This window comes from Aquarana catesbeiana, linkage group LG13 (genome assembly GCF_042186555.1).
Source record: "Aquarana catesbeiana isolate 2022-GZ linkage group LG13, ASM4218655v1, whole genome shotgun sequence".
NCBI classification, from domain to species: Eukaryota; Metazoa; Chordata; class Amphibia; order Anura; family Ranidae; genus Aquarana; species Aquarana catesbeiana.
The window spans coordinates 82,705,373-82,731,129 of NC_133336.1; the positions used below are offsets into that span (position 1 = coordinate 82,705,373).

General features: G+C 41.5%; 1 protein-coding gene across 5 annotated transcripts in view; it reads right to left on the bottom strand.

Moving 5' to 3' along the window:
- The window catches only part of SIPA1L1 (signal induced proliferation associated 1 like 1), a 522,698-nt gene that overhangs the window by 310,097 nt on the left and 186,844 nt on the right, over positions 1 to 25,757 (bottom strand). For all 5 annotated transcript variants that reach the window (XM_073608614.1, XM_073608616.1, XM_073608618.1 and 2 more), the window contains exon 3: positions 1,922 to 3,740. In XM_073608614.1, the coding sequence (XP_073464715.1) occupies positions 1,922 to 3,416 (1,495 nt within the window). In that variant the 5' untranslated portion in view covers positions 3,417 to 3,740. The remainder of the gene's footprint in view (positions 1 to 1,921; positions 3,741 to 25,757) is intronic.

The window sequence follows — 25,757 nt, forward strand, 5'->3', positions numbered from 1 at the left end:
GAGGACGCCTGGGCTGAGTAGGACTAAGGTACCACCTCCAGGGGCAGGAATATATACATAAAGTGTGTTACGGCCCATCTGAATGTGTTGTAGAAGATGTGACACAATTAACACAGCAAGGGGTATAAAATGTGTTGCACAGCCATCATGGTCATGACAGATCATTTAAAGAGCCACAGCTCCCTGTGACACACTACAACCTCACGCTGGCCACCCCTCTGTGCAATGGAAGCAGGGTCCAGGGACTACTCCCAGGAAGGAGAGTGAGGGGGTTTCCCCAAAGGAAGGAGCATAGTCTCATACTCATCATTCCAATGCTCTGGGTTCCTGGGTTCCCCTTCAGTGAAGTACCAACAGGTAAAAACTCTACGCTTCGGAAGGGCATACCTCCTCCTCCATGGAGGGGTCTTCAGGGACTGGGTTCACATAGGTGCAGATCCCCACTGCTTTGAACCTGTAGAGAACCCTGCAGCTAACTGCACACCCCTTGCTGTATTATGGTACCAAGGGTGCACACGAAAGCACCATACAGGTCCATTGTTGGAGTCAACAATACAGGCCAGTCCTGCACCCTAATGTGACAGGATCCCGGTATGTTTCCCGAGGCTGCTGCTGAGGGGCACCAATTTGGAAGCTGCAAGAGAGCAGTAGCTGTAAGTGCAGCTGGGTTGAGAAAGGGATTTCTCAGTGCGAAGATCAGCAAGGAATCTTCTTTGCCTTCTAGGGAGAATTAGGACTCAAACAAAAACCTGCTCCCAGTAGAGAGAGGTCATCCATCACCTAAGGACACTAGAAAAAAAGAATTGCTAGGAGTGGGAGGGATTAGTTGGACTGTGTCACAATCCTGTTTGCCAGTTTCCGATCACCTGAAGGAGGTTACATATAACCCAGGGTCTATGATTAAAGCTGATGTTTAAAGTAGATTTAAAGCCTAGTACTAATTATTCGTAAGTGTTCCTAACCCCCTCCTCCCATCTATCCTGCCTACCCCATGCATAAAAAATATCTGTAAATTTACTTTTTTTTAATCTGCTTGCGGTCATGTGATCCTTCAGTTTCTGCTTCTCCGTGTCAGTGAGTGGAAGCTACAGGGGAGAGAAGAGAGCGCTGACAATGGCTTGGCTATAGGAGCCATATGCATAGGAGACCTCAAAGCTCCCAGAATTCTTAGCCATTGTCAAGCACTCTATTACACAGGGGAGCTGGAACAGCAGGATCACACGACTCATTGGACCACATCCTCAATGAATGCAAAGCGTTCTCTAATTGAATGAGGTGGATAGAGGGAAAAACAGTGTTTTCTGAATGGTGCCCATGCCAGGTGAGCAGCCTCACAGCAGTGTAGCCGCTTGGCACAGGATCTGGAAGCTAGAGGAAATCACTGCAGTAGTCTTGCCTACTACAGTGATTTCCAGATTCCACAGGAATCCCACAAGGTATGGCACATACTCACATTGGTCCAAGTTGGACCAATGTAACTATGGAAAAATTGCCATACATAAACTTCAGATTTAAAGCAACCCTGTACTGTATGATTAAAAAAAATAAAAGTACATTGTAGAGCATGTATTTCAGAAACACTGTTATGTTGTTCTTTACCAGTTAAAAACAGGTTTTAATAATTGTATTATATATTACAGTTCCTTTCATAAAAGATACTAGCATGCAAAACCATCCATTGGTACCACCCTTTATTTTCATAGTCTTTGCAGTGAAAGCTACTCAGCACACAAAATCATGTGAATGTAGCCTTAATGAGAAGCAATCAGCAAGAACATTTACCTATTTGTGCAAGCTGCATTAATTATTGAGTGTTTACTGGAAGAGTCTTAAGATGAACCAGTACTAAAATCCACAGCAAACATTAACATTCACAAAACACACAGTATTTAAAAAGTTAACCAACTCGAGCTCCACGTACCTTTTTGATAGAAATATTTTCGGAAATAGTATGCTCCAAGGTCTACATGTTCTACAATGTATCTCTTAGCTCTGTCTATGTGTAGAACCAAATTTTCCTTTGGGACCTCAAGGACTGCCAGTCCTGCATTTGCACAGTGTGAACTCATAGTTGATTCAAAAGAAGAATTTTCACAACCAGAAAATGAGCCTGAGTTTGACTTTGACAGGCTGACTTTTTTTTCACCTTCTCCTCCTGTTTCATTGCGGAAATAGGGACAGCTCATTACCAAATCATTGCTTTTGTCATCTCCTTGGTCAACATTAACATTCTCCTTTACATTTAAATCTTCCGTGCTACCAGTTGGAGAATTAAAACTGGAGGAATGAGACAATGGTCCTGCAGCTAGAGAGGCTGCCGCGGCAGCGGAGGCCCCTGTCGTGGTGTTTCGCCGCTTGATGACATTATGCCTGTTGATTACAACTTCATTTAAATCAAACAAAACACTCTGAACATCATAATGAGCAAAACATTTAGGGCACGTCCATGGCTTGATGCCATCTTCAGAACGATTGTCTTCAAGGTCAGTAGCCTTTCCAAGCTCCCCTTCGGCTTTTGCATTTCTAAGCTTCCGAAAAATGGAAGAATCCCCAGTCTCTGACTTAGATCGCCTTTTCAGTGGCTTGTCCCGGTCTCTGAGAGCCCGGTGCCCATCTCTCTGCCCATCAATAACATCCAAGGAGAAGCCAGATCCTCTACTTCCACTGCTCAGTAGTAGTTCGCTCAACTTTGAAGGGCCATGTCCACGATGGTCAGCTTTCTCATTTTTATATCCTTTAATAATATCAAAAAAGCTCTCACTAGATGTTCCCTGTTTGTCTATTGAAGATGTGCTTCCATATTCTCTGTGGAGAGATGGCCCTGTTTTAAACGTAGGTGACATGCACTCTTCAAAATTGTCCATATCAAACTCACTAATGGTGATGTCACTGTTACTCCGTTGTCTTATTCTGCGATGAACTTTTCTTGGGGAGCTGGAACTGGAGTAACCTTCAGGGGTCAGAAACCTAGAATCTAGACTTTCTGCCTGCCTTGTTTTGTTTTTCAGTGTGTTCTGAATACTTTTTAACATAGCAGAATCACTGGAGTTCATACTAGATGTACTCACTTGACTACTAGGACTGCTCTTAACAGACATTGTGTCTAAACTTGTTGTGTCCATATCTTGACTTGTTCTGCTCATTTCCTTAACATTTTCTTTTCTTGGGGGCCAGTCTGCAATTCGTGCTCTGACTCCCATCTTAGGAACACCTGGCGTTGAAGATATGTGGTGTGAACTTTCACTACGGGGTGGTCCAACCGGAGACATGGCAGAAGAACCTAAACTACCATTCTGTGATCTGAAACGTCTCATATAAAAATCATCCGATCGTGCTTTTTGTGGTCCATCTGGCACAGACGATTGAGTCCCACTAGCAACCGACCTCTCAGTCTGGGACCTTTTCAGACTGGTCATGGTCTGAAGATAAGTTCAGATTTAGAACACTCCAGAACGAAAAATGTCCATCTTTGCTTTTTATCAAGATAATGTTCTCCTGGAGAAAACCCTCCAGAGAACACACTGGTTTCATGAGATCAGGCAAGTTATAAATAGATACTTAAAATGCAAAAAGATATTTATGCACTTAAAGTGTACTGAATTGTCGCTAATTTATGTGCAAGGTGGTAATCTGAGATACATTTTCTCCTTGTTTCTGCTTGCATCAAGGTTCAATGTCCAGTGGTAAAATGGTCCGAGGAATGTTTTAACTTTAATCTGATGTATTCCAGCAATGTATACCTGAAATATAAATAAAAAGATCAATGATTATAGGCAAAGTAAAATACAACTGATGCAGCCTTAGCAAAACGACACTGTTCAAACTTCAAGCAGTATTCATGCTACAAAGATGTTAACTTATTTATGTGATATAATTAATTGTTTGGTAAAGTTTATTACGATCTGGGGACTGTCAACAATTTAAGACAATATACACTAAAGCTGTAAAAAGATGTTATGTTGAACCCTCCTAATTATTCATGTGCAGCAGGACAGTATTACTGTGAAGTAACAAACATGACTCTTTACCCCCTTTGTTTTAATCAGCTAAGTGTTAATCAGCTAAACCCTCTGCTACTACCACATAGGTCAGTTGGACTGCGGCTCTCCAGCAGTCTAAAATGCCCCACTAAATAGTGCTATAATCAGACTCGCCCTTGTGAGCACCAGGGCAAGAGAGCTTGGCTGCTGCTTTTGTGCAGTTGGACTCTCTTAGAGCTGCTACCACAGGGTTTCAACCTTTGCTATATCAATTTACTAATAAAAAATTTAAATAAAAGAGGAATAGTGATAATTGTAGGCAAAGCCTGACTGCATTTACAGTAATAAATTCACTTGGGTTTTAAGCATTCCATACACCTCTCAATAATATAAGCAGTGCAATAAATTGAAGTATCATATGCCACGAAAGGTTACTAGGACATGTAGAGGTTAATGAATCCTACTAAATATCAGAACTGCTCATTGTCAAACAAATTTGTCTACATGTTTAAAAAAAAAATCTCTTAGAACAGCAGCTAATTGCTTCCTCTTCTATGGAAAATAAGCCAAGGCTTCTGCTACATCCACACATCAGAAAAAATGGGAATAAGATTTATGAGGGTCCTAGCACTATGGCAAGTGAAATCAGGCGATTCGTTGTCTGACACTTGAAGTGAGACATAGATCATCTATGACCAGTTTTGCTGACAGGTGGCCATACATTTAACAAGCTTACTTAGAATCTTAATTAGCAATTAGCAATTAGCAATTGAAAAATGGATCGTTTCATTGCATACACATGGACCAAGTTGATTGAAAGGTCACACGAATGTTTGATTCCTCTATACATAACATTTTTTATTCAATAGCAAACGCTGAAAAGACAACTCACTGGCAATGTAGGAGCCAACAGGCTGTTTTTAACAGAACCTATTAGGATGACAGTAATATATTACAGCTGAGGCTCCCAGAAGTGAACCCAGTTGTGATATGTAGCACTGCTGCTCTACAGTAGCATGCACTGTAATTTATCTGTCCCAGAAATAAGGAGTAAAGCAATGGCAGCCTTTAGCACTGGATGGGAGCCTCGGCTATAGTTAGGTAAGAAGAACCCTAACAGGTTTTCTTTAATGTAGAATTAAAGGGGATTTCCGCCTGGGAAAAAAAAATTAAAAGTCAGCAGCTACAAATAGTGTAGCCGCTGACTTAATATATGGACACTAATCTGTCCAGGGAACCCGCAATGTAGGCACCCGAAGCCTATCTTCAGATCGACTAACGGGTGCTTTTGGCTTCACTCCTGGTTCCCTACTGCTCATGCATGAGTCTCGCTGAACGTTCTGAATGGTCCATGCTGTCTTCTGGGACCTGTGGGTCTCCCAAAAGACAGCAGGGAGAGAAGTAGGGGCCGGACATGGTGTAGTGCGGTGTTCTTTCGCCGGAAGTGGGCGCAAAAACCTGGATTTGACAGGTATCTGCTCCCCCCCTGAAAGGTGCCAAATGTGACACCGGAGGGGGTGAGGAATCCGATCAGCGGAAGCTCCATTTCTGGGTGGAACTCCGCTTTAAAGCAAAAACTTTTTTTTAATAATTTTGACCAGAGTAGGGGAGGGTAATAAACCTGGTCAGTTTTTTTTTTTTTTTTTTTTTTTTTTTTTGCCATCTGTGTCCTACTAGAATGATTTCCCTTCACTTCCTCTGAACCACAGTCACAACAGGAAGTGATTGTAAATTCCTCCAAAGTGGTGGGAAGCCCTGATTGTCACCAGGGTCAGTAGGAATAGTGTTCCCCCTATTCTGGTGACAAGTGAAAATTAGGAAATTTCTTCAAGGGGTTGTAAAGGTAAATTTTTTTTTTTTTTTTAAATAACAAACATGTTATACTTACCTTCACTGTACAGCTCGTTCTGCACAGAGTGGCCCTGAACCTGCTCTTCTGGGGTCCCTCGGTGGCTGTCTCAGCTCCTCCCTGTAATAACTAACCACCTTAATGCAAGCTCTCTTGCATGGTGGTTAGTTATTGCGGGCGCGCTCCCGTGATACAGCCGGCGGCTATAGCCGCTCGCTGTATCACTCGGCCCCGCCCCCGGTGCGCCGCGTCATTGGCTGTGATTGACAGCAGCGTGAGCCAATGGCTGCGCTGCTTTCAATCCATCCACTATAGCCAATCAGCGACCAGGCTGATCGGCTGAATGGAGGTCGGGAGCGAGTGGCCGAGTTTTGAGGTGTCAGGTAAGTAAAAGGGGGGGGGGGGGGGGGTTCTGGGGGCGGCGGTATTTTCAAAAGTTTTTTCACCTTAATGCATAGAATGCATTAAGGTGAAAAAATGTATACCTTTACAACCCCTTTCACTTTCACTCTTGGTAACTGTCACCAGGACAAAGAGAGAGGGAAAATCTCCCTTATGAGACACAGACATGAATAAAAATCTGACAAATTTTGTAATCCCTGCACTCGATCCAAAACCAAAAAAAAAAAAAAAAAAAAGTTTTGGCTGTAGCTGCATTTTAAGAAGCCAGGAAACAAACATATACTGCAATAAAATACATTGGTCTTTCTCCACCACTAATCATATAATCCATTGGTTACAAAAATCTAAGATTCAGAAAAAAAATAGATACTTGACTTGCTACAGAAGGTTCTTACAAGGTAACATGGGCCCATCATACCATGGAAATATGATCAGCAAAAGGAAAGAAATTCTATACAAAGCAGCTCATGGTTAGTTTCTACAGATTCACCTGATGGACTGTTTTATCATTCTCTGTAATTGTAAGACATATAACTTACAGCCATTGAGTTGCTGCAGAGTAATGGTGTGGCAAATGTGAGCAAATCAAGTAAATTAAATGTGCCTAAATTGTGTTACTAGTTATAAATATTCATTTAAGTGAACTTCAAAAAACTCCATTAGATAGAAAGGGCTGAAATCCCATCAGTCAGCAGCCTTTCAAATTAAGACACAATGGATGTTTCACCAACTACTTTTCAGTAACTGCCGTTTTAGGCTGACCAGTTTAGAAAACCCAAGAGATCACCTTCTTACATAATAGCAGCATATAAAATGGCAGGCACAAACAAAGGCAATCCTTCACTGCACTACCATGAAAAGCTGTTTTTTTTTTTTTTTTCTTGAATCTGAAAGGCCAAAGTCAATATGAACAATACTAAAAGAAATACCAGCAATATCCCCTTGGTGGTTTACCTTTGGGACTGTGTTTTTTTAAGGGTCTTTGTACACTCATATATATATATATATATATATATATATATATACACACACATACACACACACACACAAAGATTAAAGGGGAAGTATAGCCAAAGCTATTTTGGCTGTACTTCTGTAGGACACAGAAGTGCCGCTCGTTCTGCGCTAATGTGACCCAATTTTAGCTGACAGTGGGCTAAAATCCACTTTTGGCTGACATCCATGCTCAGGAAAGACAGTGCATGCACACTTTCGAAAGGGCAGATCGTGCCGTTTCTAAAGGGGTCATGCCGTAACTGGCATGCGCGGGAGTGACGTCACGCAACTCCGGCCAGTCACAGAGCCGGAGTTCGCAGCCCCGGAAGGAAGAGGGGTGAAGATGGACGCTCGCTGCTATTGGGGACAGCTGTGACATCGCAGGCTTCGGTTTCAGGTAAGTAACACATAATGGGCTACTATGCGATGCATAGTAGCCCATTATGCTTTACCTTTGCAGGGAAATAAAGAGGAAGTAAAGAGGGTGGTTTACGGGTCTTTAAGGTTATGTAAACTTTTCACATAGAAAGTTGCAAGCATGTACTGTACATACTGAAATCACTTATCTGGAGTAAAAGAAGGGTTCTTCGGGTGTAAAGTCATAGATAAAACTCCTCAATTTAATGGTTTAAAAAAAAAACAGTTACATTCCAGCATGCTGAAAATGCTGTCACATCTGTTTGTGCTCTCAACCAAACTGTCAAACCATTAAATGGCTAGTGTCATAACTAATCACATGTGTAGCACTATGACAGTTTCAGATCAAACAGAGGCTAAGATGGCAGCCTCCTTGCCTAGCAAGGATCAGTTATTCACTAGTTCGGCTGTAACATGAACAAATAAATATCTAATGTTCCTCAAAACTGAAGAGAAATTAGCCCATCTAAAGAAGACCCTTGTTATGATCTCTGCCAGACATCAAGTGTCTGTCCATAGGTTCCTAGAGTAATAAAAGAATTGCTTGTATAACTAGATAGTACCAGACAATTAAATCTCTTTGCTCAGCCTGTATCTTTTGACTTGACAAATATTATAAAGTTGGCCAGTCTGAGCAGCCTCTTGGAAAAGTTAGTCAAGCATGGTCTGCTTTTCTGCTTGGATCATCAATTAAGCAGATTTTACTACAAAGTAGTGGGATTTGGGACATTAAATTATCTAAATCTACAGGTCTGTCTGCAGAGTAATAAAAATTTCACATGATTAAAGAATATTTGTGTAGCATGAAAGTTAATTACCATCAATTATGCAGCACGATAAGTTGAAACAGGCTTTAAAGACTCTGACCAGCACTATGTAACTATATGTCCTGAGAAAAATTTAAACAGCTATTACATTTAATATCGCCAATTAAAACTGGCCTGCTGATTGTCCATTGATTTAACATTGTAACCTGTAATCACTGTGTGATATGACCTGTTGGTTATATCACTTTCACGTGCGTGTGCTAAGATCAATTATTCCTCTTAAGTGCTTCAGGAAGTCACTTAAAAGAAAACTACAGTTTTTCCCAGTCACCAATCACAAACTTACTGGGAAATTGAAGAGTTCATTAGCAAAAAAATTAACTACAGCTTGTTTACGCTATTAGCCCATATGTACACTATGGGACCATGCAGTACAGGAATTTTGGCAGGCTCAGAAAACCTCAGGGAAGCCAAGGTTTTAATGGTGGTGTTCTGATTTTCATATTCTGAAAGAGGCATGCTTACCAAAATGTGCAAAAGTTAATCAAAATACATTTGACTCAAAGCACAAATCAAGTAGAACAGGAGTCAGCCCTAACTTGCCCCAGATTTTAATATGAAAAGGGAGAAACGTTAAAGCCTCCAATTGCATGCACCTACAATTAAGAATAAGAAACTTCACTATGTTAACTATTTTTACAGCATGTAGTAAAGAACTGTCAGAAACCAAAACTGGAAAAATTTCTCTAACTTGATGCACTGTACAATTATTACCAACCAGCGAAGGTCCTCGCAACCCAAGTAATCACACTACCAATTATCAGTTACAAATCTTATGATCAGTCAGAGATGCATTAAATACAACATCCTTTAATGGGGAAACCTTTTACACATAGCTTAAAGGCCAACTCTGAACATTCCTAACGATTTTCTTTTTTAGGTTACTTTTTTCCCTTGGTAATCCTACAAATGACACTTTCTGTCCTTGGGTGGCAACAATATCTCTACTATAATCAACAGAGGGAGCCGTGGTTGTCGCCCAGGGTGGACTTTAAACATGTCTTTATACAACATGTACATGTGAGCGCTACAATCAACCAATATAAAACAGCTAGAGCCCCCCAAAAAAACATATATTGCTCTAATACAGAGAGAATAAATAACTGAAGGGTAGTTGCATAACTGTAATGACGATAAAAAATAATAAATAAAACTGTAAAAATATGCTGATCAGCATAAGTATACTCTAAACTGCTATAGTCCAAATAAAACTAAAACTGAATTAGTCCATAAGAAGCAACTGTAGAAAGCAGCCCTGTAGATTAGGATGAAGCAATCCTCTGGGTGCTGAAGGAGAAAAACAACAATGGCGCCACTCTAAGTGCAGTATTAAAAACGAATTTAATATATCTTTAAAATCAAGTACTCACAAGGGTACAAGTTAACAGGCGTGTAAAGAATGAGATGATCATGCCAGGTGTCCCAGATGAGGTACAAGATCACATCGTGCGGTGGCGTTCTATTCATCTGACAGGCTGCGCTGCTAAATGCTTGCTATGTCCTGCCGCTGGAACGCGCTGTGTACAATCCGGGGAGCAGGGTCACTTTCGGGTCTGTGCAGGGATAGATAGATAGATAGGCGACGCGTTTGAGGAGCTACGCTCCTTCCTCAGGCCTAACGTGACCTGTGATTGGTCGAAACTGATATAGTCGAGGGCGGGCCCTGATTGGAGGGGAAAGAGATCTATCAAACTCGGGCATAGAGCTGTGTACTGCAGCTACGTGCTGTTGTGTCGAATAGGGAAGTGAATGAGATGATGTAAATAAGGGTGCCTGATATGCTTGGAAATGCAAAAAATGAGAAATAAGAAACAGGGGAAAAGAAAGGAATGATATATGGATAATGATGAACGTGCAAATGCAAGAGAAATGCTAAAGAATAAAGAATAAAAATGACAATATTATGTAGTTAATAAACAATAATAGTGGGAGTACTACTGATAATGATAATGGAAAAGATCATCATGGAAAAAATCGTATGGTTGGGAAAAAGAAAAAAGGAGAGTGAATGTATTAGATCGGTAGAAAAATTTTTTTAGTGGTGAAAATTGTATAGAAATATATATATATATATATATATATATATATATATATATATATATATATATATATATATATATAACTACATACACATATGTATATAGAGAGAGGATCATATGTGAATAGGGAATAGTGGGAAAAAATGAAATTAAGAATAAGAATAAAAATAAAAAATAATAATAATAATAATAGAAAAATAATAAAAATAAAAATAAATATAAAAATGTATGAAAAATAAATATTAAAAATAAAATTAAATTAAAAAATGAAATTTAGGATGAAAGAAGAATTGATAAGATGGAAGATGAAAATATATAAGAATAGATTCAGAGATGGGATAGGTAATGGAATGACATTAAGTATGCGCATGATCATGAAAAAAATGAAAATATATATTTAAATAGCTATATATATGTGTATAAAAACATAGCTATACAAATTAGGAGTGGCCCTGAAGATGGCTAAGTGGAGTTGTACGTAACTGTTGCATGATTTTCAGATCATGTTTATAAAAATAAAAATTATATTGGGGGAAATGAAAGCGCAATATATATGTATATATATATATATATATATATACACACACACACACACACACACACACACGCATGCACATGTATATGTACACACACATACACACATATATATGCGCGCAACTAAATGTATGGACATGCTTGTGTATTTCCTAATGAAAGTTGAATAATTAATAAGAAATAATGGAAAATAATAATTACAATAAAGAATAATATACTAGCTGGCTTAGAAGAAGACATAATAACAGCATCACAATAGGAAGAAACATGCAATATGATAATAACAGGATGCCCAACACTAACCTAAAAAATAGGAAAAACAAGTGTGTTGGAGGTGTCAAGCAACCAATAGAAGGGACTGGAGGAGAAGTCAAATGAGGCTACTCGTCTCCATTTCCTCGTTGAGCCCTCCAGGGGCCAGAGAGTCAAGGATATATATCCAGTACGTTTCCCTCTGGCAGAGACATTTGAAACGCTCTGCCAGTGGGAACGTACCGGGGATGGACTCAATAATCCAGACCCTGAGGCCCGATGAAGAATGATCATGTTTTTTGAGAAAATGAAGGGGAACACTGTGATGGTCATCTCCTGCCTCAACGAGGCGGCGGTGCTCACCAAACCTCTTTCTCAAAGTGCGTATGGTGCGGCCTACATAATATAACCCACAAGGACAAGTCAAGCAATAAATGACAAATTCTGTCGAACAGTTATAAAAGTTGCTGATCTGGTATGTCTGACCTTTGTTAGTGAATTCTTTTTGACCATGGTGAACATGACTACAGGTGAGGCACAATTTTTTGCGACACTGGTACATTCCAATTAGGGGAATGAGACAGGGTGATATTGTTTTAGAACTTTTATTTATTATTTTTTATCGTCATTACAGTTATGCAACTACCCTTCAGTTATTTATTCTCTCTGTATTAGAGCAATATATGTTTTTTTGGGTGGGCTCTAGCTGTTTTATATTGGTTGATTGTAGCGCTCACATGTACATGTTGTATATTGTCTTTTTGGAGCTAAACGTTGTGCTGCTCATTCAGCCTTTAGCCATCAGTTCAGTGCCCCTTTTCACTAAGTACTAAAATTAATCCGGTCCAACTGCTCACTTTGTAATCCTTCCCCCCCCCCCCCCTTCCCCCCACATCTCCCTTCCCCTTCCTCCCCCCCCCCCCCTCCTCATGCTCTTACCCGTTTATATTTAGTCCTTTTTTCTTGCCAGTCATGACAAAGTCCCCAGTTTGATTCCAATCTAAGGTGACTTCCCAATATTATCTATTTGTGTTGTCACACATATAGATCTCACATCCCCCTTGCGTGTACAGGAATATATCTGACAAAATCTACTCTCTCCTCTTTTTACCATCTTAGATTATTTGGTACAAGACTGTTACACTTCTCATCCCCCTTTTTTATTCCCTTTCTCCTTTTTTTATTCCCTTTCTCTTCTTCTCTTTCTTATTCATTTGTGATTCTCTTTTTTTCCCCCCCTCCCCCCCCCCCCCCCCCCGTTTATAGAACATTGGGACCGTACATATAAAAAATTCTTCTATTCTTATTCATAGAACATCAGAACTGTAGTAATTTGCTTACATTTTCTTATACCATTCCTACAATGGAGTGGCTACAGCAACTAGAAAAAGCCAAATATGACATACTAGACCAACTATATTGATTGTTTCCAACTGGTTTTTTTAAACAACATCACTTTATCCCTAGACATATCCAAAAAACTTGTAGCACACAGTTTAGGAAATTAGAACACCTCATGATCGCGGCTAATCACCAATGGTGGGATAAGTTCTTTCTAGAACAATATATTTCCCACTCCATCTCCCCCCGAGGGTTAAGAATATTAAAAACCTGTTCCTTTCTGACATCTGAATTGACCAGCGAATGGTCTCAGATCTCAGAATTTTGTACCCAAAAATGGATGCGGATTATCATCCAGCAGAGACAGATAAAATACCAGGATCTAGTTGAACAAATCAAAATTAACATCTCCAATTTGAGTACCATCACCACCAGTATACCTACTTCCTGGCTTAATACCTTGAAACATCACAGCAAAAAAGATGAGGACAATTTAATTCAGACTAAACTAGGTAAGATGAGGAGAGATTTGGATGATTTCACCCTAGGGAGGGTTTTCAAATGGAAAAGGAGCCATCGTACATCCAACATCAATCACTCTCCCCACTCCTCTACCCATCTTATGCCTCTCATGGAATGCATAGTGGGACCTCCAGGCTCCAGATCATGGCCTCCACCTAGGCACAAACCCCTGTTCCACCCTACGCATCCCACTAACATCCACTCCACTACCATACCTCTTCCTTCCTCCAAAATACACACACTTACTCCCAAACCTCACATATACCAGTCAAGAAAGCTAGACATGGTGCTACCAACTCAAGCAATGCTACTACTACCAATGAGCCTACCACCTCTAGAGGGCCCATAAGAGACAATGACAGCACTTCAAGCAATGTCAATACTACTAATGAGCCTACCAGCCTTAGTGGGACCCAAAATAGACAATGATATTAACTCTAGTAATTCATCCACATCTCAGAACCCCACCATGGATCTCTCTAAATCCACATTTAAGTCTGGCCCAATGACAAATTCTGGTTCGGTTAATTCTACCAGTTCCACCCTTTCTTCTGATGCTGGGCTTCAGAGTACCACCACCCATAATCCTGATGCTGGGCTTCAGAGTACCACCACTCACAATATTGATCCCTCAATCTCCATTAAACCAGTCCCGTCCAACTGTTCTTCCCTCGACTCACAAGATTTTTTATTGTTTCCCCCCTCGCTGCCCAATCGTCCGTCCACAGGAAAAAGAAAATTAGAAGAAGAGGCAAACGAGGGGGAAAACAACGGCACAAACCACAGGGCGAAGTCCCTCAAACAATAAAAATATTCAACCTATCCTCCCACAATTTGTCTTCAGCGGAGGCCTCAATCTTACAACGGGGTCTCAATTTTGCCCCTACCTCACTACCCAACTCTTTTCAGTTATTTAAAGACCTCCACATGTTCATTCGCAACCTCACTCTTAAACGTCATTATAACATAAAATCACCCCAGGTTATTGACAGTGACATATCCCCCAACCTGGCTGAACTCACTGTTGTCTCCGAAAACAGTGACTCACCCGAATTGAATATTCTAAAGGAATTGTACAACATGGAGAGTGATGATGAGGATATAGACGTACTTCTTCTCACACAACATCTCTCCACCTCCCCCCCAATACAATTCAGTACTTTTAGGCCCAAATCCTTGTTCAATCCCACACATTCAAAGGGACCCTATCTCCAAACTTTCTACCAGGTGGTGTTCTCCGATATAAAAAGACTTTGCCAACAGACACACGATAGTCTTTCCAATCATTCCAATCTTACTCCTTCAGAAAAATCAGCCCTTAAAAATCTGACTAATAATCACAACATAGTCATCAAGACGGCAGATAAAGGTGGAGGCATCGTGGTCCAAGATCGCAGTGAATATCTGGCTGAAGCCCGCCGTCTTCTCTCAGATGACAGTACATACCGTAAACTACGCTGTGACCCTTTGTCAAGCTTCACCACAGAAGCCAAAATACTTACAGATAGAGCTAAAAGCAATGACATCATCTCAAAACATGAGCATGCTTTCTTCAATCGGCCATATTTCTCTACTCCATATTTTTATCATATCCCTAAAATACATAAGAGTATCCAAAATCCACCAGGTCGACCCATAGTTGCGGCTATGGATAGTATCACCAGCTCTTTTTCTCAGTATATAGACCAGTTCCTACAGCCACTCGCTACCAGTCTCCCCTCCTACATTCGTGATGGATTCCATCTTATGCAACAACTGGACCACTACGCATGGGAGCCCACCTACTCTTGGGCCTCCTTAGATGTAAGCTCGTTGTATACCTCCATTCCACACCACATAGGTCTCAGAGCTATTGCCAGTTTCCTTTCCTCCGATCCCATGCTTAATCCAGGTCAGGCAGAGTTCATCCTAGAGGCCACCGAATTCTGCCTGACCCATAACTATTTCGAATTTGATGGTGATTTTTACCTCCAAACAAAGGGCACAGCAATGGGTGCCAACTTCGCACCCAGCTATGCTAATCTAACCATGGGGTACTGGGAGGCTAATTACATCTGGCTCAATAATCCCTTTTCCTCCCATATAGTTTTCTATGGGAGGTATATTGACGACATCATCGTCATTTGGGATGGCCCAGAGCCCCTCTTTACAGATTTCATTACACATTGTAACAACAATGAGTATGGCCTCACTTTCACTTCAGAACATGATCGGTCCCAACTTGCATTTTTAGATCTGTTACTTTTCCATCATGAAGGCAAAATACTGGCCAAAAACTACACCAAGCCGACAGCTGGCAACTCTTTTCTACACCATCAGAGCTGCCACCATCCTAGATGGATTGCAAACATTCCTAAGAGCCAGTTTTGTCGCCTACGTAGAAATTGCACCAGACAATCGGACTACATCACAGAAGGGTCCCTTCTAAAACAAAAGTTTATGGATAAAGCTTTTCCACCCGAACTCATAAATGAAGCTTTCGATTTCTATTTGTCAGAACCATCCACATCCGCCAGTGATATTATCCAACCTGAAGCACAGCCCGTTCGTTTTGTGACTCAGTTCCATTCCAGATATAAAGCCATGGAACGTATTTTCACCAAACACTGGTCGATCCTCTGTCAGGATCCACATTTAAAATCCACCATTACCTCCAAACCAATGTTCACGTATCGGAAGACTAGGAACATCAAAAACCTGGTAGCACCCAGCAAATACAAAGGCCAAAAAAGTTCTAAAACAATATCACCCTGTCTCATTCCCCTAATTGGAATGTACCAGTGTCGCAAAAAATTGTGCCTCACCTGTAGTCATGTTCACCATGGTCAAAAAGAATTCACTAACAAAGGTCAGACATACCAGATCAGCAACTTTTATAACTGTTCGACAGAATTTGTCATTTATTGCTTGACTTGTCCTTGTGGGTTATATTATGTAGGCCGCACCATACGCACTTTGAGAAAGAGGTTTGGTGAGCACCGCCGCCTCGTTGAGGCAGGAGATGACCATCACAGTGTTCCCCTTCATTTTCTCAAAAAACATGATCATTCTTCATCGGGCCTCAGGGTCTGGATTATTGAGTCCATCCCCGGTACGTTCCCACTGGCAGAGCGTTTCAAACGTCTCTGCCAGAGGGAAACGTACTGGATATATATCCTTGACTCTCTGGCCCCTGGAGGGCTCAACGAGGAAATAGAGACGAGTAGCCTCATTTGACTTCTCCAGTCCCTTCTATTGGTTGCTTGACACCTCCAACACACTTGTTTTTCCTATTTTTTAGGTTAGTGTTGGGCATCCTGTTATTATCATATTGCATGTTTCTTCCTATTGTGATGCTGTTATTATGTCTTCTTCTAAGCCAGCTAGTATATTATTCTTTATTGTAATTATTATTTATTATTATTTTCCATTATTTCTTATTAATTATTCAACTTTCATTAGGAAATACACAAGCATGTCCATACATTTAGGTGCGCGCATATATATGTGTGTATGTGTGTGTACATATACATGTGCATGCGTGTGTGTGTGTGTGTATATATATATATATATATATATATATATATATATATATATATATATATATATATATATATATACACACACACATATATATTGCGCTTTCATTTCCCCCAATTTTTATTTTTATAAACATGATCTGAAAATCATGCAACAGTTACGTACAACTCCACTTAGCCATCTTCAGGGCCACTCCTAATTTGTATAGCTATGTTTTTATACACATATATATAGCTATTTAAATATATATTTTCATTTTTTTCATGATCATGCGCATACTTAATGTCATTCCATTACCTATCCCATCTCTGAATCTATTCTTATATATTTTCATCTTCCATCTTATCAATTCTTCTTTCATCCTAAATTTCATTTTTTAATTTAATTTTATTTTTAATATTTATTTTTCATACATTTTTATATTTATTTTTATTTTTATTATTTTTCTATTATTATTATTTTTTATTTTTATTCTTATTCTTAATTTCATTTTTTCCCACTATTCCCTATTCACATATGATCCTCTCTCTATATACATATGTGTATGCAGTTATATATATATATATTTCTATACAATTTTCACCACTAAAAAAATGTTTCTACCGATCTAATACATTCACTCTCCTTTTTTCTTTTTCCCAACCATACGATTTTTTCCATGATGATCTCTTCCATTATCATTATCAGTAGTACTCCCACTATTATTGTTTATTAACTACATAATATTGTCATTTTTATTCTTTATTCTTTAGCATTTCTCTTGCATTTGCACGTTCATCATTATCCATATATCATTCCTTTCTTTTCCCCTGTTTCTTATTTCTCATTTTTTGCATTTCCAAGCATATCAGGCACCCTTATTTACATCATCTCATTCACTTCCCTATTCGACACAACAGCACGTAGCTGCAGTACACAGCTCTATGCCCGAGTTTGATAGATCTCTTTCCCCTCCAATCAGGGCCCGCCTTCGACTATATCAGTTTCGACCAATCACAGGTCACGTTAGGCCTGAGGAAGGAGCGTAGCTCCGCAAACGCGTCGCCTATCTATCTATCCCTGCACAGACCCGGAAGTGACCCTGCTCCCCGGATTGTACACAGCGCGTTCCAGCGGCAGGACATAGCAAGCATTTAGCAGCGCAGCCTGTCAGATGAATAGAACGCCACCGCACGATGTGATCTTGTACCTCATCTGGGACACCTGGCATGATCATCTCATTCTTTACACGCCTGTTAACTTGTACCCTTGTGAGTACTTGATTTTAAAGATATATTAAATTCGTTTTTAATACTGCACTTAGAGTGGCGCCATTGTTGTTTTTCTCCTTTAAACATGTCTTTCTCTCCTCCATCTCCACTAAATAGAGGAGATTGGGGAATTGGTAGGTTACATAAGGAAAATAAGATTGTGTGCTTTCACTTCAGCTCACATGAATTCACAAGGCCACTAAACTTCTGGCAAGAACAACAGGTATGTCTATACTTGCTGAGAATGACTAAAGTAAAGTGCATTTTTACACTAAATTTCACAGTGGTTGTAATGGGATTGCCAGGGAGATGGGGCAATACGAAAAAAAAAACATACATCAGCTTCTATGCACAGGTACTGTAAGATAATTGTAGCAAGAGTAATGGCAAGGTAACAAAAAAAACAAAAAAAACAAAAAAAAAAGACCGATATGGCTATATTTTCATAGATATTTAACACATTATTAAGCAAATTGCCAAGAACATAAATTCCTTAAAAGAATAAGTCCAGCCTGAGCTTTCTGGGCTTCTGGGTCACAGCAGTGCAATTCGTTTTGCACCTCTGTGACCCGTTTTCAGCAGAGAGCGGTCTGAAGTCCACTCTCCTCTGACAACAGTGGAGGCAGCGCGTCATCATGACTTCCAAGTCTGGATCTGCCAGCTGCCTTGATTGATGTCAGTCTCAGCGAGCCGCTGAGATGGCCGCTCTCCGCCCCTCCACAGCTCATCGCTCCAATGAGCATAGAGAAGCAGAGAGGAGAGACGCTGACTGACAGTCAGCAGCTCTCCTCTCGGGTATCTGTGAGAACCAAGCCATCGGCGATGTACGATGGCTCGGTTCTCAGTGCAGAGACTGTGGGGGACAGCTGCAGCATCGGTCTGATGCTTCATCCACATAGGTAAGTATTAATCTAAAATTTTAAAAAATCCCATACTTCTCTTTTAAATAACACCGTTATTTATATTCTGGCAATCCAGATACACAATAGGATGCTACTTCTGAACAGAAAAACATTTTCTGATGAACCTGTTTAAAGTCCAACTCTGGGCAAACTACTCACCCCCCATGCAGTGAGGCTGTGCCTGCACTGTATAGGTCAGCTGCTTGTTTTTTCTAGGGGTGAGCAGAAAGTGTATACTTACCTGATCTGCCGATCCTCCAGAAAACGACGCTCACCCACAATCCAGTGGTGGACTGTTCCTGGACTGTTCCTGGAGTGTGTGTGTGTGTGTGGGTTCTGCTCTCCTCCAATGATGCTGACATGCCTCCCCTGCATATTATATCACCCATTGACTTTATAAAGTCAATACATCTCTCTCTCTTGCCAGTGTTAATTTTGGCAGCAAATTTTGATTTAGTTTTAGTCTTAGGACTAAAAAGGCATTTTATTTTTAGTCTTCTGCAATTGTTTTAGTTTTAGTCGTATTTAGTCGACTAAATCTCCAGTATATTTTAGTCAACTAAGATGTCCTACGTTTTAGTCGACTAAAATCTCCAGTACATGTTAGTACTAGGGTTTTTATACCCTGAACTTTTTTGGGCTAGCCCGCTCCTGCGTGCGATAGGTTGCCCACACGGTTTTCTTTTTTGACCTTGTATGTGTCAAAAAACGAATACGTTTTGGTGAAAAAAAAAAAAAAATTGCAAAACCAGCAAATTAAACCCTTTAAAATTTACGCTCCTAAAACAGGATCAACTTATTTCACATTCATACGTACTTCATAAATGCTTTACGTTGATTGTCAACGATCAAAGACAGAACCTTTACTTACAAAAATGTATACAATTTCATCATTATCCTGCCATTCTTTACACATTTAAACCAAATTAATATTCTATTCATTCTAGAAAAGGGTATATGATGCAATTATTTGAATCTGTTTCTGCTTCTCTGAGCTTTAGCCACAATAGGTGGTTTGCTTTCCAGCTCTAATGAGCTCTGAGAAAAGTACAGCTATTCAAAAAGGTGGGAATCGGTTTCCAAACTGACTTGTGCTAAACAATTGCAGAGAAGGCAAAGGAATAGCACAAAAGGTTGCCATGTAACTATATACTGTACCAGTAAAATTCACTGGGGTCCAGTTAGTAAATTTTTCTTCCGGCAGATGTCCGAATCCTATGTTTGTACTATAACACATTACAAACCCTGCTATACATTAGTGTTTCCAGCCTACCCTTTACATCACAGTCCCCACTTTAGATCAGTGTCCCCCCCCCCCTTTACATCAGTGTCCACACTGCCTCCTGAGGGCCAGTTCACGCCTGAAGTGCAGTGCATGTGTTGCAGGAAATGCATGTTTACCACACCACGCTCTGCTGTGAACAAGCGCCTACATAGCAGACCCCCTTTACATTGCAGTCTCCCTTGCAATCACTACCTCCCCCCCATCACAATCCCCCTTGCAGACATAGCTCCCCACTTTCCTCATTCACATCACAGTTCCCCTTTCAATAGCAGCCTCCCCTGCACAGTCCTACGCTAACACGGCAGGGTCGAGGCACTTACCAGTCTGGGTGTTAACCACTGTCATCCTCATGGCAAGGCAGGGGGCGGGAGGTGCTGCAGATCTGGGTGGAGGGCTGGAGCTGCCCATATTAATTATGTTAACAAGCGGTTGATTACCCACTTGTTCATTTGAAAAGACTCCCACTCTCTGTGCAAAACTGCAGTACCTCCTGCCCCCTGCCCTCCTGTCAGGATGACAGCAGCGGCCAGGCAGGAGACCCGGATAAGGACATCCAGCTGCTAAGTGGCATGGCCGTAGTCCTGATAGGACTGTTCCTCGGTTTGAGCCTGAACCATGGCCTGCCATTTAGTGATCCCTGCTATATACCAAACTATCAGCTATTACCCATATTCATTTATTCGGAGATGATTAATCCTAGAGCTTTTATTATTGAAAGTAAACAAAATGTTGCAACTCGTTCTGAGCATTAGAATGTTAAAGCTTTATAAGTTCACCTTGTGGAGAATGTTACAGGTTACACTCATATTTAGGGTGTAACATGCAACATGCTCCAGTGCACGTCCTCCTCACCCCCCCACCCCTTACACCTGCTGTCACATATTGAAAACACAGCTGTGTGGGGCTGCACCCACACAGCCACACCAGTCATTCACAGATTCCTGTAAATTAAACTACAAGTACCATCTTCTACTGCAGCAGATGGACTAGTTTGAATGGACCACAAGCATACAAAAGGACTAAAAGCGGGAGGGAGACTGTGCAGTAGCCTGAAATTGCACCCACGATCTATAGATTGCAGGTGCAATACTTTGCACATTTTTTTTTTAACCTGCAAAAAATGTGCATTTATTGTTTTTTTTTTTTTTAGTAAAAGGTGAACTTCTCCTTTTCAATGTCAATAGATGGCATTGTGCTTCTGTAAACTACTGTCACTGACAAGAGTATCCAGAGGATGATTGGTGCTTTTTTTTAACGGAGTGAAGGAAACAAAGATTTCTACGTTTGTGTGTGCGGCATCCATCTATTAATTCACTGCCCTGAAAACAACAGATCCCCCTGATGAAGACACGTGATCCCTGTGCCGAACACGCGTAGGGGAGGGGCCAGGACGGAGCTGTCAGCACGGAGGAGGAGGTGAGACGAGTACACCATACCGCACGCCATACCAGCAATCTGTTTCTCTTATGCAAAGCCCTGAATAGGATGGTGCAGGAAGGGAGTGTATATTTTTAAAATAAATTCCTTTACAATGTTACACTATGGAGCTTCTTCTCTTTTTCATGAATCGGTATGCTATTAATTGAGCAAGTTGAAAGTCAACACCTGCATATCTTTGGAGCCCAGGAGAGGCTCCCAAGCATGTTTTGACATAGTTTGGGTACTGTGTCACACGCTCTGAGGTGAGTGTATATGCTTGTGGGGGTCACCGGAGAGCACTGAAGCATGTTGTATTTTTTTACACTTCTTGGATGAGCATGATGGATATCACTGTTGATGGACACTGGATTTGTGCACTTTGCATTTATCATTTATGAACTATATGAACTTTATTTATCACTTTATCGAAAGAGTGAATACTCTTTCAAACCTGAGTTTACACTTGGATTTCTAATACTCTATGCACGTTGCACTTTGTTTATTTTATCACTAAATAATTTATCACGGATTGGAAGTTACTAATTACTGACTTATGTATATTAGGTTACATTTTTTGATATTTATATATTTTTTCTATACACTAAATTTTTTTCTAGCGCAAACGCATTTATTTTATTTAATTGCTATTTACACGGGTATGAAACGTGATTAGTGTTTGCAGCTTGTTATCACCAGGGACTTAATTTAGAGGCATTAACCCATCTGTGGCTCACAAGATCTTTTTTTTTTATATAAGGCTGGCAGATCCTAATATATTGTTTGGGGACTGATATCTTGTAGCCCGACATTTGCTAAAAAAATAGGATTTTTTAAAACAGCTTACCTGTAAAATCCTTTTCTTTCGAAGGACATCACGGGACACAGAGCCACAGTAATTACTGATGGGTTATATAGGTATTACTGGTGATTGGACACTGGCACACCCTATCGGGAAGTTCAACCCCCTATATAATCCCTCCCCCTTGCAGGGATACCTCAGTTTTGTAGCCAAGCAATATAGTGTATTAGAAGAGGGGCGGGACCTCTGTGTCCCGTGATGTCCTTCGAAAGAAAAGGATTTTACAGGTAAGCTGTTTTAAAAAATCCTATTTTCTTTCTCGAACATCACGGGACACAGAGCCACAGTAATTACTGATGGGATGTCCCAGAGCAATGCTACCTGAGGGGGGGGAACCACGACCAAGTAGGGTGCAATCAGACCTGAGGACCCTGTACCGCTGCCTGCAGCACACTACGCCCAAAGGCGATATCCTCATGCCTTCTCACATCCACCTGATAGAATCTGGTGAATGTATGAACTGAAGACCAGGTTGCGGCCTTGCAGATTTGAGCCATAGAGGCCTGGTGATGCACTGCCCAAGAAGCACCAATAGCCCTTGTGGAATGTGCCCTGCTCTGAAACGGAGGAATCTTCTGTTTCAAACCGTAAGCTTGAATGATCAACTGTCAAATCCATTTAGAAATGGTAGCTTTTGACGCTGCCTGTCCTCTATTGGGACCCTCTGGCAGCACAAACAAAACATCCATCTTGCGGATCTGAGCAGTTGCCCCTAGATAGGCCTTAACTGCTCTTACTACATCCAACGAATGTAGAGATCTCTCTTCCGGAGAACAGGGATCTGGAAAAAAGGAAGGTAGAACAATGTCTTGGATTAAATGAAAATCAGAAACCACCTTCGGTAAAAAACTAGGATGAGGGCGTAGTACCACTCTATCCTTGTGTATAATCAAATAAGGCTCCTTACAGGAAAGAGCTGCTAATTCTGATACTCTTCTAGCAGAAGAGATGGCCACCAGAAAAATTAATTTCCTTATCAACAAGACCAAAGGAATCTGACTTAATGGTTCAAAAGGCTGTTTCTGTAACACAGCCAGGACCAAATTCAAGTCCCAGGAGTTTAGGGGCGCTTTAACCGGAGGATTAAGACGCATCACCCCCTGCATAAAGTTTCGGACCAAAGAATGCAAAGCAAGTGGCCGCTGAAATAATACTGATAAAGCAGAGACCTGGCCCTTGATGGTACTCAAGGCCAGCTTCATCTCTAATCCTAATTATAGAAAATCAAGAATTCTACCTATGACATATTTCCTGGGATGCCAACCTCTGGATTCACACCAGGTTATATAAGCTTTCCAGACTCTATGATAAATCATCCTGGAAGCTGGCTTCCTTGCATTAATCAAGGTAGATATGACAGGACCTGAGAGCCCACGACTCTTCAGAACGTGGGTCTCAATAGCCAAACCGTCAAATTTAGCGTTTGTAAGGCAGGATGGAACACTGGACCTTGAGATAACAGGTCTGGGCGTTCCGGTAGTGTCCACGGGGAACCTACTGTCATCCTTACTATTTCTGCATACCAAGTCCTTCTGGGCCAAGCGGGGGCCACCAGAAGTACCGACTTCCTTTCCTGCCTGATCCTGCGAAGGAGTCGTGGTAATAGCAGAATAGGCAGGAATGCGTAAATCAGTGAGAACCGATGCCACGGAATCACCAACGCATCCGTCCCGCATGCAAGAGGATCTTTTGTCCTTGCCACAAATCTGTCTATCTTTTTGTTGAATCGGGATGCAAAGAGATCTACATCTGGAACCCCCCATCTTTGGCATATGGCCCAAAAGACGTCGGGATGCAGAGACCATTCCCCTGGAAGTAACTGCTGGTGACTTAGATAGTCCGCCTGCCAATTCTCTATTCCCGGGATGAAAACTGCCGATATGCATGGCACATGCATCTCTGCCCAGACTAAGATCCGGTTCACCTCTTTTTGAGCAGCTCGGCTCCGGGTGCCTCCCTGATGATTGACATAAGCCACTGCTGTGGCATTGTCGGACTGGATCCTGACCGGACAACCCTGTAGCCCGATAGTCCAGGCCTTTAGAGCTAGATGTATCGCCCGGATCTCCAGAATGTTGATGGGTAAGGTCCTCTCTGTCTTGGACCATACCCCTTGGACCGCAGCCTGTTCCAGAACTGCTCCCCAACCTGACAGACTGGCATCTGTTGTTACCACCGTCCAGGTAACCGGTAGAAAGGATTTCCCCTTCTGCAGGTTTTCGGGTATGAGCCACCAATTGAGGCTCTGACGCACCGCATGCGACAGGTGCATAGGAAAGTCTAATGCCTGAACCTTCTTGTTCCAGGTCGACAGAATACTGTGTTGCAGCATTCTTGAGTGAAACTGAGCATAGGGAACTGCTTCGAATGAAGACACCATCTTCCCTAGTAGCCTCATACAAAGGCGGACTGAGGGACCCTTCTTGGTCCTTACTGTCAGAATCAGCTCTCTCAAAGTAGTGATCTTTGCCTGGGGTAGAAATATTTTCTCCTGGCTTGTATCTATAATCAGACCTAAATACTCCAGTCTTCTTACTGGTTTTAGGAAAGACTTTTCTAAGTTGAGGATCCAACCCAGGTGTTCTAGATACCTGACCGTGGTGCTCAAGTTTCCATTCAAAGAGGCTACCGACCGGTCTATCAAGAGCAGGTCGTCTAGGTATGCTATGACAGCTATACCCTGAGCCCTTAATCTGGCCAGAGGAGGAGCCAAGATCTTTGTGAACACTCGAGGTGCAGTGGCTATCCCGAAAGGCAGAGCCACAAACTGGAAATGGCGCCCTCCTACCTCGAAGCGCAGAAACTTCTGATGAGCAGGAAAAATGGGCACATGCAGATATGCATCTCTGATGTCTATTGATGCCAGAAATTCTCCTCCCTGCAGGTTGGGAACTACTGTTCGAATTGATTCCATGCGGAAGGATTGAATCCTTAGGAATCGGTTCAGATCCCTTAAGTCCAGAATGGGCCTGACATCCCCATTTGGCTTTTGGACCGTAAAAAGGTTGGAATAGAAGCCCAATCCCTGGTCCTTTGCGGGAACTATCATAATGACCTCCTGCGACAAAAGTTGCTCTAACGCTAGAAGGAGCGACTGCTTCTTCTCTGGGTCTCTGGGAACATTTGATCTGAGGAACCGAGGAGAGGGGAATTCCTGAAACTCCAGCTTGTACCCTAAGGTTACCGTGGAGATTACCCATCTGTCCTGGAAGTCCTCCTGCCAGAGCTCTGAGAACTGTCGCAGTCTTCCCCCCACTTGAGTGAGCGGGGGCGCCCCCTCATGCAGAGGTCTTAGTGTTTTGCCTAGTAGGCTTCTTTCCCCAGGACTTCTTTTGTCCCTGGGGTTGACTCTTGTCTCTGGACC